General features: G+C 40.1%; 1 protein-coding gene across 1 annotated transcript; it reads left to right on the top strand.

Annotated features, from left to right (window-relative positions):
* Positions 1 to 404: 404 nt before the first annotated feature.
* Positions 405 to 13,227, top strand: LOC308085944 (toll-like receptor 13; the record flags this gene model as incomplete). The annotated part of the gene is made up of 4 exons (XM_080429259.1): positions 405 to 440; positions 10,509 to 10,720; positions 12,614 to 12,731; positions 13,011 to 13,227. Exons 2-4 carry the CDS (start codon positions 10,561 to 10,563, stop codon positions 13,225 to 13,227), a joined length of 495 nt encoding a protein of 164 aa, XP_080285385.1. The 5' UTR covers positions 405 to 440; positions 10,509 to 10,560.
* Positions 13,228 to 14,057: the final 830 nt, after the last annotated feature.

Genomic DNA, 14,057 nt, shown 5'->3' with positions numbered 1-14,057 from the left:
GACCTCCCAATCCACTATTAGTCTAGCAACCTATTAGTGGGTACCTGCCCGGAGGCGGCGTGGGCTAAGTGTAATAGTAAGGGTACTTGCCCCGCACTCACAACAGTGACGTTCGGACAAATCCGGCTCAAATAGAATACTGCCAGACTGAGAAGTCAAGTGAAAATCCTCAGTCTGGATTCCAGGCTAGCCATTTTGGGCAAGAGGTTAGAAAGAAAAAAGGTCATTGATCTCAAGTGTCAACATGGGACAATAAAGGTCAAATAAAGAACAAATAGCTTAATTTAACACGTACACACCGTCTTGTTTAGGGTGCTTCCTCTTTCACTTCTCTCTGCTATTGTCACATGTACGTCAGCTGAGCTGTGGTCAATTCAACCTTCATTTCCCACGCAGTAACACACTGGAAGGATGATTGTCACTGGGTTTTAGGAGTTCAGGTAGGTTTCAATATTGAAATTCCTTTTCCACAAAAATATTTCCATGGTGCTCTGAAATACATCCTGGAAATTGCTATTCCTTGTAATTTTACGTATTATATGTTGGAAGTTTGACCTTGAAGGACATTGATGTCAGATATGTATGGTGTGACTAGAAGCAGAGGATTCAGTGGAAAAACAAACAAATTAGTTAACAAACTGAAATTTACTCCACGGAGAGACTGATCTTTTCTCTGACATTATGTAAGGATCAAGCAGATAAACTTTGTTCAAGGTGGATTAATGATGCAACCTCAGTGACAATTATTACATCACGTGTGTCTGAAGATAAAGAAACATCTCAAAACTAAACTGTTCTATCAACACAACTGTATATGTAGTTGTGACTGTGGAGAAAATAAGCATGTGTTTCATATAGGTACCTAAACCATCTTCCGTTGGTAGGTACAGTTACAGTACCAACCATCTGTTTGACATGGTAGGTATACTGTAGGTACTAGGTAGGTTCGTAGGTAAGTAAGTAAGTAAGTAAGTAAGTAAGTAAGTAAGTAAGTAAGTAAGTAAGTAAGTAAGTAAGTAAGTAAGTAAGTAAGTAAGTAAGTAGGTAGGTAGGTAGGTACAGTGGTGGAAAGTAACTAAGTACATTTACTTACAAGTTTAAGGTATTTGTACTTTACTTGAGCATTTCCAATTTCCAGTATTTTTACTTCTAACTCCACTACATCTCAGATCCAAATATTGTACTTTTACTCCGCTACATTTATTTAAAAAACTTTAGTTACCAGCTACTTTGTAGATTTATATAATTATTACAACAATTACATTAACCACTTCAGCCCTACAGTATATCCACAAGTTTCCTAAGTCGTTGTGGGCATCACTTCCTGTCGATTTCATTGGATATCATTGGATTTCATTGGATCAAATCGACAGGAAGTGATGCCCACAACGCCCTAGGAAACTTGTGGACAAGCTCACAGTGTGTCACGATGCGGCGCATTGTGAGCTTGTAGATCAGGTATTTTCTAAAAAATGTTATACATTTGAAAACTTGAAATGGGACACTCATGCATAATGAGAACTTTTTGGTACTTTAAGTACATTTTGATGGCAATACGTTTGTACTTTTACTCAAGTACATTTTCAATTCCTGAATTTTACTATTTTTGGTTGAGGGTTCGATTCCTGTCTATGGTCATGGGTTGAGGTGTCCATGAGCAAGGTTCTTACCCCTAGATTGATAGCCACAATCCCTCAGCACTCTGCTCAGCTGTTGAGAATGCTCATGTGTTAATTGCATGGGCTGCTTTGTCTCAAGTTCAATCTATTCTGATTGTGCTATGTTGCATATTGCTTTTTTCCTTTCATGCCTTGGCCCCATTTATTGCTGCTTGCAGCTATATTTATAATAATAATAATAATAATAATAATAATAATTATTATTATTATTATTATTATTATTATTACTACTACTACTATTTATCTGATGTATACGTATCTCCTATATTGTGATAGATCTTTATGGATCATTATTATATACATATAACATATTCCTTAACCATATTCGTTCAAGACTTCATTATTTTTCGTCACCATACTTTTTTAGGTTATCTAGGAAGGTTACCCGTTTGGGGTTTTACCTCTCTGGCACATCATCTTTCTTATTGTTTTTTTGTTTGTTACTGTACCCTATATTTTTTCAAGAATTGTGTAAATGTGTAAATAAACTAAACAAAAATGACGCAACATTAAAATGTGATCACTATTTCCAATATCGACTATCCAGACAGCAATAAAGGTGACGTTCGGAGAAATCCGGCTCAAATAGAATACTGGCAGATGGAGAAGTCAAGTGAAAATCCTCAGTCTGGATTCCAGGCTAGCCAATTGGGCAAGAGGTTAGAAAAAAACGGTCATTGATCTCAAGTGTCAACATGGGAAAATAAAGGTCAAATAAAGGACAAATAGCTTAATTTAACACGTACACACTGTCTTGTTTAGGGTGCTTCCTCTTTCACTTCTCTCTGCTATTGTCACATGTACGTCAGCTGAGCTGTGGTCAATTAAACTTCCATGTCATTAACCGAAATGACCCTTCATTTCCCACACAGTAACACACTGGGAGGATGATTGTCACTGGGTTTTAGGAGTTTCAATCTTGAAATTCCTTTTCCACAGAAATATTTCCATGGTGCTCTGAAATTCATCCTGGAAATTGCTATTCCTTGTGACCTTTACGTATTATATGTTGAAAGTTTGACCTTGAAGGACATTGATGTCAGATATGTATAGTGTGACTAGAAGCAGAGGATTCAGTGGAAAAACAAACAAATTAACGAACAAACAATTACAATTTACAAATACAATTTACACCACAGAGAGACTGATCTTTTCTCTGACATTATGTAAGGATCAAGCAGATGAACTTTGTTCAAGGTACTTTGAAGTAAGTAAGTAAGTAAGTAAGTAAGTAAGTAAGTAAGTAAGTAAGTAGTCGGTAGGTACAGTGGTGGAAAGTAACTAAGTACATTTACTTAAGTACAATTTTGAGTATTTCCAATTTCCAGTATTTTTACTTCTACTCCACTACATCTCAGATCCAAATATTGTACTTTTACTCAGCTACATTTATTTGAAAACTTTAGTTACTATCTACTTTGTAGATTTAGATAATTATTACAACAATTACATTACACCACTTCAGCCTTACAGTATATACATTTTGGCCATTTGAAAATAGCCGATCTACAAGCTCACACTGTGTCACGATGCAGCACTTTGTGAGCTTGTAGATCTGCTATTTTCTAAAGATTTTCATACATTTGAAAACGGGACATTCATGCATGATGAGAACTTTTTGGTACTTTAAAGTAATACTAGGTAACGTTTTCAACAAAACTAAAGTTAAATTGTATATCTTTTGCGAGTGGCAAAAGTTTCACAACACCCACTCCGTGAATTTCACCCCCGGAAGCCTTTTATTTATATATTTTCTATTGAACGTGTACGGGGGGGACTTTCCCGGGAAAATGACGTTCCTGGCCAACGTCATGACGTCGTGGCCGACGTCCTCAGGAACTACCGCAACGGTTTCCTGTTTGGCCAGGAACTACCGCGCTATTAACAAAAAGGAACCTCACGCTGATTTTAAGATAATGTAGGATTGGAAGATCGAAAAAGAACAGAAAAAGAAAGCACAGCTCATGGTAACTAATGCTCCACTGGCTAAGAGAAACGATCCGTAGATAGTATAAAACAATTAAAAGATCGCTTTTTGAAACGCTTCCGGCTTCCGGTGAAAACGAATGGAATTCTGGGTAATCGAGGACTAGGGAAATTGTATGCAGTGACGGTAGTGACCAGCAGAGGTTGCTAAAAATCGTTATTTGTGATTCTGCATTGTACAACTTTAAGTACATTTTGATGCCAATACTTTTGTACTTTTACTCAAGTACATTTTCAATTCCTGAATTTTACTTGTAACTGAGTATTTCTATATTGAAGTATTGATACTTTTACTCAAGTAACAAAAATGAATACTGTACCTAGGTAGGTTAGTAGGTAAGTCCATGGTTCATAAAGTAAGAACATTTTCTTACTGACTGGATCATTTTTCATTACTTTAACGTGATGAAAGTGAAGTGAAACAGGTTAAATGGGGAAGTTGATACAATTAATCACGGCCTGTAGAGTTTTTAATTGTACAGCTTCATTTGAAAGCTTTGATTTGCATGTCCAACATCCAAGTATCCAAGTTAGTGGTCTAGTTCAGAATGGTAGGAATAATGGTTGGTAGGAAGGGTAGTGTCGTATATAATGAGGCATAAACTGCGTTTAGCAGGCTTGTAGTTGTAATGAAATGGAGGAGAAGAAGAGAGACGTCAAGGTTTCCAGGTTCCAGAATCATTCAGTGTGTTTATTCAGCAACAAACAGCATAACAGAGAACCAGAGAGCCAGGGGCAGAGCCCTGAGCTCCACACAGCCTCACGTCGTGTGAGACAGTACTAACTAATCATTTTACAGTCACTCTTTTATACACTTGTAGGTAGCATCTAACATTAGACTGCAAACTGCTCATTTGGGTGGGGGTCAGTGATCCCCACCTGTTGACCAAGCTCTTTGATCAGTGCTCAGCTGTTAGATTGACAGCTGTTGCTGCGTTAGAATTAGCAATTTCACCAGGCATTCACCAGTCACTTTAGCAAGGCTACATTTCACAGTTCCATCTAGTTTAGATTAATATAAGCAACTTAGGGTCCATAATATACGATATTCCCCCCACGAAAGAGTTTAACGTCTTTCGCAACCACGTATATTAATTAAAACAGTATGAAAGAAAAACATCAACTCTTACTTAGTTACTACCCCCCAAGACCAATGACTGGAAGTTTAAACAAAGGACATCCAGGAAGAATTAACATCAAACATCACATCAGACAACTTAGATACAGGAATCGCAATTACAAAGTAGTCATACAGTGATTTACATCAAATTTCAGAATAAAAGAAAATCTTATTCGCAGAGAAAATACATCAACATGCACTTCAGCGCATCGATCTCTCCTTCTGCCTGCCGTCGCTCCTAGCCCCCTTCGCCTCTCGCTCATCATCAATCTCAGTCGCATACTTAACAAAAATAAAGAACTCACGTCGCATCAAATATGCATTTCCCCTTCTAATCAGTGTGCAGGCCTTTCTGTTTTCTTTAAACTCTAGGATAAAATGTTAAAACATAAGGGAATCGCCCTCAAACACACAAGCCTTCTTAAAAATCGAATATAAAAAAACTCCACATTTAACCTAGAGACCAGAAAGTGAAACAACAAAATCCTCACATCACACTTTTACGCACGGCAACAAAAATAACGCTCCGTAGTTTAAACCACTTTATCACTACAAATACAACCTCTGTCCTGCATGTTCATTGTTCCCATCCGATAATGCTGCTTTCGTCGCCTATCTCAATGTCCACGCACGTCAACAGAAAAGCTGAGCGCAGTTCCAGGTGATATCTTCGTTCCAGCCAAAAAGATAGCCGCTCCATTCTCACACCACCTCCCCCCACGGATAACTTCGACACAGAAAGTTCTCCGCTCCGCCGTTTCCACAGCCAAGCCAAGCGCACCATGAGAAGAGTAGAGCAGTGGAGTTGTGTAGCCATCTGAGATCTGGTCATGAGCGGTCGTAGTCATAGGTCGCGCTGACGTCTCCATGGTTGCTCCGCGGTGGTCCTCCTCGCCGTAGGAAGACTCCCATGGATCCGATCCTCCTCACAGGCCCGCTCCCACGGCCACCTCAAAATACACAGGTTCTTTAATCGAAGCACACACCCGTGAAAGTGAGCACAACGATGGAGCTGGCTCGCCAAATATGTCGCATATGATGAGGCATAAATTGCGTTTAGCAGGCTTGTAGTTGTAATGAAATGGAGGAGAAGAAGAGAGACGTCAAGGTTTCCAGGTTCCAGAATCATTCAGTGTGTTTATTCAGCAACAAACAGCATAACTGAGAACCAGAGAGCCAGGGGCAGAGCCCTGAGCTCCACACAGCCTCACGTCGTGTGAGACAGTACTAACTAATCATTTTACAGTCACTCTTTTATACACTTGTAGGTAGCATCTAACATTAGACTGCAAACTGCTCATTTGGGTGGGGGTCAGTGATCCCCACCTGTTGACCAAGCTCTTTGATCAGTGCTCAGCTGTTAGATTGACAGCTGTTGCTGCGTTAGAATTAGCAATTTCACCAGGCATTCACCAGTCACTTTAGCAAGGCTACATTTCACAGTTCCATCTAGTTTAGATTAATATAAGCAACTTAGGGTCCATAATATACGATAGTAGGTACTGTAGGTAGGTTCTGTATAGGTTAGTAGGGAAATCCATATTTCACAGAGTATTTTTTTATGTTGCTATGGACCATGTGTCCTTAACCCATTAAGACCTGGAACGCATTCTGTTTGTCATTTTTAGATTTCTTTGGGCTATTCAAAAATAGCAGATATACAAGCTCATAGCGCGGCACCGAGTGTCGCACTATGAGCTTGTAGATCTGCTATTTTTGGAAAGAAATCGTGAAAATGTGTTCAAATCTTTAAATGCTGTCCGGCAGGAACCAGCTAACTCCATTTTCCGCTTTTGCATTTTTTTTCCATAAATCAGGGCCATTGAACACCCTTTACGTCTGTGTGTTGATTAAAAGATTATTGAACCAATTAAAACTATTAAAAAGTGCTTCTGACAAAACCAGCTAACTCCATTAGAACATCAAACTTAACCAGCTAAGTTCACCAAAGGGGGGTGTAGTTAGCTGGTTTAGCTGACTCCAGGCTCCACCCCCTTTTGACCTCCAACCTCATTGTGAGCTTGGAGGTCCATTCAGTTGTTTTTATCAATGATGAACAAAACCTCCTAAGGACGCGCTCCCACCAAAACATGGTCGGCTAGCGTTAAACGCAGGTTGTGCACAGTTTTTTGCAGCCAGCGGATTCTAAAAAACGGGAGTGACGCGCCTGTCACTCACTTTCAGGACCCTCCCCGTAGCCCGCACCGCCTGCTGCCTTGAGCACCATGGTGCTTCCTGAGTCTTGGGACGGTCCGCCTTCCACTCACCCGATTGGACAGAGGAGGAAAATCAGCTCCTGCCTCCAGCAGTTTTCTGCTTCAAATCGACAAGTCGTGTAGAGCAGATAAACGCAAGGTCTGCGCTACAGGCGGAAAGATCCGCTCTTGCGTGAATCCACGCATTTACATTGACAAAGCATTGGCAGATTCTGCCCCAGAGGTAAAATAAAAGTGCGGTGGGAGCGCGCCCTAACTCCACTTTTTGTTTAGTTTTTGTCATTTCCTGAAAAATGAACATTTTGGAGTTAGCTGGTTGCTGCGCTATGAGCTTGTAGATCTGCTATTTTTGAATAGCCCTAAGAAATCTAAAATGACACAGATGCTTCCCCGGTCTAAATGGGTTAATACAGTTTGATAAGAACATTTTCTTATTGACTGGATCATTTTGATGTTGAATGGTGAAATTATATTCATCAGAAGGGAGTTGTTCAAAGATAATTGACACTTGACTAAATTATATATGTTTTTAACTTGACGACAGTCAGTGAAGTGAAACAGGCTAAATAAGGAAGTTGATACAGTTATATTGTCTAAGTTCTAGTTTCTTTTCTAGTTCTAGTTTCTTTGATATTTCAGTATCATCTGAGTCCCAACAGGAGGAGAATGACATGCGACATGTCTGTCCAAACATAATGGTATAGTCGTTTAAATGGAACATGAGACATGTGGAATATAGAATGAGAGTAAAGTTAAAGATTAAATAAAAGGTTGCATGTGTACTCTAACTGTTTTACTGTTGAAACCTCTTTCAGTGGTGGTAAGTGACTAAGTAATTTTACTCAAGTACTGTTACTTCAGTACAATGTTGTTGAGGTATTTTTTACTTTACCTGAGTATTTTCAATACTTTTACTTCTACTCCACTACATCTCAGACGTAAATATTGTACTTTTTACTCCACAAAAAGTCTTTGAAACTTTAGTTAATAGTTACTTTGAAGTAACTAGTAACAAAAATGTACATGGCTGTACATGTTGACTATTTGAAAATAGACGATCTACAAGCTCACAAGCTCAAATCTGTGTGAACTTGTAGATCTGCTATTTTTATGCATATTGAACTTTTGAAATGGAACATTCTGCATGTGTAGTTTGAGTATTTTTACTTTAGGTACTTTAAGTATATTTTGATGCCAATACTTTCATACTTTTACTCAAGTAATTTGAATACAATACTTTTACTTCTAACTGAGTATTTCTGTATTGTGGTATTGATACTTACTTACTTAAGTAAATAAAGTGAATACTTTTTAAACCACTATCCTCTTTAGATCATCGATGCTGAACAGTGTTGTCACCAACCAGTGTCCACAACAGAATTACTCCACCAAAAGCACCGGACAGTTGACCCTGAACACAGCCATGATGCTACAGACAGGAAGCTGCCATTGTTTCCCATTCTTATTCCTGCTGTGCACGCTTCATCTTAGTCCCATACTGGCTTACCTGCTCAAAGACTGCACTGTTGTTTACTCTGAAAATATCACTGCTGCTCTCTCAGTGGATTGTGAACATCGTCAACTCGCTAACATACCAGATGACATTCCCAGAGACGTCAGATCTTTAACACTCCAGAGAAATGCCGTTCGAAAAATAAACAGGACCGATTTTTACCGTCTGTCAAATCTCAGAGATTTGGCTCTGGGTTTTAATTCCATAACCCATGTAGATGACGGGGCTTTTATCCATTTCGTGGAACTTAAAGTGCTCCATATGAACAACAACCACCTAACAACACTGACGGACAATGTGTTTCAGGGACTGTCTAACCTTGAAATAATGCGCTTGGATGTAAACAATATCCAATTCATCAACCCTGCTGCCTTCCGGTTACTCCCCAGTTTAGTGGCACTAAATCTGGAGTCCAACCATATACATCAAATGACAGACATCATCACCATCTTGCAACTGCCACGCTTACAGGCGCTGAACATCTCAATTCATGAGTTAGCGTCTTTTCTGTCAAAAGATTTGCCATTAAACATGTCCTGTGGGCTCAGGGAGCTGAAAGTTAATTCAGAGTCGATAAAAAAGTTTAGCATCACAACGGCTGCATTTCCACATCTTGAGACAATCGACATGTCAGACTGTTGTGGTAATGGATGGGAGTGGGACATACCAGACAAGTATTTTCTCAGGAATATAAGTACGGTGTACTTTAGTGACTATTTGCATCATTCTACACCTTTTAACTCCATCAGGAAGTCTCTACAGAACCTTGGTTCACTAGAGAACCTGGAGATCTCTAACACGGAGAAGTGGATAAACAGAGGTCTCTTAAACATAGCCTGCAAAATATCTACACTGAGGACACTCAAAGTAACCTATAGCATAATTGCCAACCTAAGTGAACAACTGGCACATTGCACTCAGCTAACCAACCTGGATCTACCATTTAACAACCTGACTGAACTGTCTAAGGATTCAATAAAACAAATGAAGCAACTGAGTCATCTGAACCTCGCCAGTAACCACCTTTCCAAAGTGCCAGATGATGTTAAGAATCTCTCCACGCTTCAAATCCTAAACCTTATTGACAATGATATTAATGACTTGAGCTGCTTAGACTTCTTACATTTAACCAGACTCACACACCTTCATCTAGATTACAACCAGATCTTTGAACTAAACGGGTGTGTTTTTCAACATCTCAATGAGTTAAAGGTTCTAACTGTGGGTCACAACAACATTGTGACATTGTTTGCCGGTACATTCAAATTTGGTCTAGAGAAACTGGAATACTTGGATTTAAGTGGGAATTTACTTCCATTCCTTCAGAAGGGGGATTTTACAGGTATGAAATCACTCAAACACTTAGACGTGGAATCGAGTAAATCAGTGGAATTGGATGGCACCGCTTTTGAAGGACTAGATAAACTTGAAACTCTCAGTCTATTGGTTTATGTTGTTAAAATCAATGCGTCTTTATTTCATTTGCCATCGCTGAAGAGCCTGACAAGACTTACAATACGATGCAATGCAGAATTATTTACTCCTCCTCACAGATCATATATCACATTTAAAAACACTCCACACCTGGAGGCTCTCAACCTCTCCAACAATAAACTGAAGTCCCTGGATTTCCTGGCACAAGCCAACCTGACTCGACTCTCTTGGCTGGACCTGAGCCAGAACGAGTTTACAGTGATCGATGTATCTGTGTTCCGTTTTCTGCCTGCTCTCAGGTATGTTAACATGGCTGACAACCCTTTCGCTTGTGATTGCTCTAATTATGACTTTCTGCAGTGGATGCAGAACAACCAAATTCAGGTTTGTGTAGTTGATGTTCACCGCTACACTTGTGCCTATCCTCTGGCTAAAAAGGGAACCAGGTTTCTGGACTTTGACTATCATTCCTGTTGGGTCGCTAGCTACATCTGCTACATTTGCTCCACTTGTGTGATTGTGCTGACTCTGCTCACATCCTTCTCCTACCACTTCCTGAGGTTGCATCTTCTCTATGCCTACTACCTCTTCCTGGCCATCCTTTATGACACCATGGACGCCAAGGAAAGAAAGAGGGGGTCTCCTCAGCGCTACGATGCCTTCATCTCCTACAACGTTCACGATGAGCTCTGGGTTTACAGAGAAATGCTTCCAGTGCTGGAGGGAGAGCAGGGCTGGAGACTCTGTCTGCACCACCGAGACTTCCTACCAGGTACAAACCGATCTCTGTCTCTCACTTATGCTGTTATTTGTCTCTTTCTGTCACTAACTTTTAGGGACCCGTCTCTAGTGTTGTCTTTAGGAACATTGGCCCTAATTCACTAAGCGATTTATGACCATATTTTGTACGTACCGGCATTTAAGACAAATCCTACACCTGCAGTCAGATTCATTAATGTTTTTTGGTCTGTGTTTTGTGCGTGAGGTGCACACGTTCTCAAGTCAGCCCCGAGGCTGTCTTACCAGGGCTGAAATGTGCATATGTCTTTAGAATGCTTTATTCTTCATGCCAAAATCAATTACAACAGTACCAAACCTCAAATAAAATATATATGTGCCCAACATTTGTCAACACATATATATAAAAAAAAATAAAAATAAAAAAAAAAGTCAAACGATGTATTGCTTGTAGCCCATGCATAATATAGACATTATGTAGATTCCACCGCTTTTTATTTATTTTCTAGGCTATCAGTTGCATTTAGAGCTGAATTATTAGGTCCCTCAGTGTGTTTGCCAGCGGGCCATCTCAGCCAAAGTGTCACGTAATAAGGAAAATAGGCTATGATGACTTAAACTGCGGAGGGACTGACGCACCTCCAGTGTCCGTGCTGCGGTATTAATTTGTAATAGCCTACTGTAGGCTACTGCATATTGATCACATGAACGCCACACACAACAGCCTGATAAATCTTACCATCTGATGAGGAAGAAAGCTGTGTCCAGAAGATCCAAAATTAACTAATTTAATCAATGAGTAATCAATAAGCTCTGGTCCATAATCGGATAGCAGCGTTCCACTTGTATGCTGGATTTCATCATATTTTTTACTTCGGTAAAGGTGCGCAATGTTCATTAGAAAAGGCTTATATAATATCCTTTCCACGTTTTATTAGCCTTTTATTTGTTAATGGGGTTAAACCGTGTAAACTTCTTTATTCTCATTACACATGAGAGCATTTATTACGTGATCCGCTTCCAGACAGAACAGTAAGTTGTCAAGGCGATACGACGGCCACATCTGTTATCTTTAGACGAGAGACGAGTTGAACTTGCATCAGCGTTGCCAGATGTTGTGAGAGAAATAAGCAACCAGATCTAGGAAAACAAGCCCAAAAGAAGCAACTGGCACTTAGGCCATTATAAGCACTTTAATTAAACCGTTTTGAGCTTGTAGATCTGCTATTTTAAAAAAATAATCTTGTAACAAAATGTGGAATATTTGGAAGGCTTTTTAAACATTCTAACAACACAAATCTGGTACGGGGCTCCAGCTGGCACAAATCATTTTCAGATGGGGCTTATAGGGATAAATTAGTCTACATATTAACTTGGGGGTCCATGACAAAAATATTTGAGAACCACCGGTTAAAATAATTGAACAATTGCTTCAGCAAGCCCAAATAATCAACTACACTTTAGAAACAAGCCCAAAAAAACGCCCCACAGCTACCAATATTTACAAGCAACTTTACAGAAAAATAAGCTCAAATTCGCTTATAATAAGCGGACATGGCAATACTGTTCAGTAAAGTGACGTTGAAGTTGGATGCTGTTGATGAAGCCTTCCAGATTAATCATGTCCAACACCTGGTCATACACACGTCTCAGGGATATACGAACCCCTTTGAGAATTGCACGTCAGTTTGTGAGGACCGAAAATACGACCTCCTTTACGAACTTTATTTACCTCATATTTACGACCCTCTTAGTGAATTAGGGCCATTATCATGACTCTGTCGGTCGGTCGGTCGGTCGGTCGGTCGGTCGGTCGGTCGATTGATATGTCTGTCTGTCTGTCTGTCTGTCTGTCTATTTCTTATATATGAGATATGAAATCATTAGGAATCAGATTTGAATAATACTTTATACGGTTTGTTTCCAGGTAAACCCATCGTAGAGAACATTACAGATGCCATCTATGGCAGCAGAAAGACCATCTGTGTGATCAGCCATCATTACCTGGAGAGTGAATGGTGCTCTAGAGAGATCCAGATGGCCAGGTGGGGGGCACAATTTGTTTGACCTTTGACAGCAAAATCCTGCATTTTCAGTGCAATATAAATATTCGGCTTTGTTCCAGGCTTAAAATAATGTAAATAAATATATTCGGAAATATCTACGGGAAAAAATGAATGTGTTTTCTTCAGTGGCACGACACAGTGGCCACCACGGCTATACCCTATATAAAATGTTTCCGGCTTCATAGAAATGTCACCCAATCGTTTAAATTCTTACCCCATGGTGCTGGTGGGGGGGGGGGGTTCCTTTCCTGTGTGCAGCTACCGTCTCTTTGATGAACAGAAGGACGTGTTGATCCTGGTGTTTCTGGAGGACATCCCAGCCCAGCAGTTGTCTCCCTACCATCACATGAGGAGGCTGGTGAAGAGACAAACCTACCTGAGCTGGTCCCAGGCTGGACAGCACCCTGGACTGTTCTGGCAGAACCTACGCAGAGCTCTGGACACACCAGACACTGATCTGTCTTTGAATGAATAACTTATTCGACCTAGATGTCGTCGCTGTAGCGCAGAAAGCTATTATCTCCGTATGCTAACTTTTTGTGCTTGCGTCACACAAAAGCAGCAAAAGTAGCAGATCCACAAGATCGAAATGTGGCGCGAAGCGGCGCGTTACGAACTTGTCGATCTGCTACTTTTGCTGGAAAGTAACAGTTTTGGATATATGAGGTTTCCACCCGACAGAGACGATATTTAGTTTGACACAAAAGTGTTTGCTGTAAAAGGCTAGTTCTGATGAAAACAAGGGTAGCACTTGCTATGCATCCTATGTGTATAACGCATCATGAACATACTTATTAGACAGAAATGTAAAAACAGCACAAGTACAGTCAAACACTTTGTCTAAAAGGATAACACCCAAAAAGTCCCTGCGGTCTTGTTCCCACATTGGGGTCCTAGGTGTTCAATTCATCAACGTATAGCACCAAACATTCAATATCATCACAAAACCCTGTCTAAGGGAGAAGTGATAATTACTCCCCCTTTGGCCTCCGGAAAGGTGAATTTTCAAGGCTGTGTTAAATGGAAGCCAGCAATCTACATTTCTTGAGGGATGGGGTCAGGGCATTCCACACCTGGTTGGCAGTGCTGTAGAAGGAGAATTTACCCATGTTTGTTTTATGGGTGGATGTTACCAGATCGTTGTTTACGCTCCCTCTGGTATTGTGGGCGATGTCTTGACAAGTTTTTGCTATAATGATGACATGCCCAAAATAAAGATACCAGGGCTCATGTAATTAAATGACGGCTTGCTTGTGAATCATGAGCTCTGTATATAAACATGTCTACTAACGCACTTTCAATGTT

Source organism: Gymnoscopelus braueri (assembly GCF_963280865.1).
Source record: "Gymnoscopelus braueri genome assembly, chromosome: 5".
In the NCBI taxonomy this organism is placed as follows: Eukaryota; Metazoa; Chordata; class Actinopteri; order Myctophiformes; family Myctophidae; genus Gymnoscopelus; species Gymnoscopelus braueri.
This window is presented reverse-complemented; position numbering and strand designations above follow the sequence as displayed.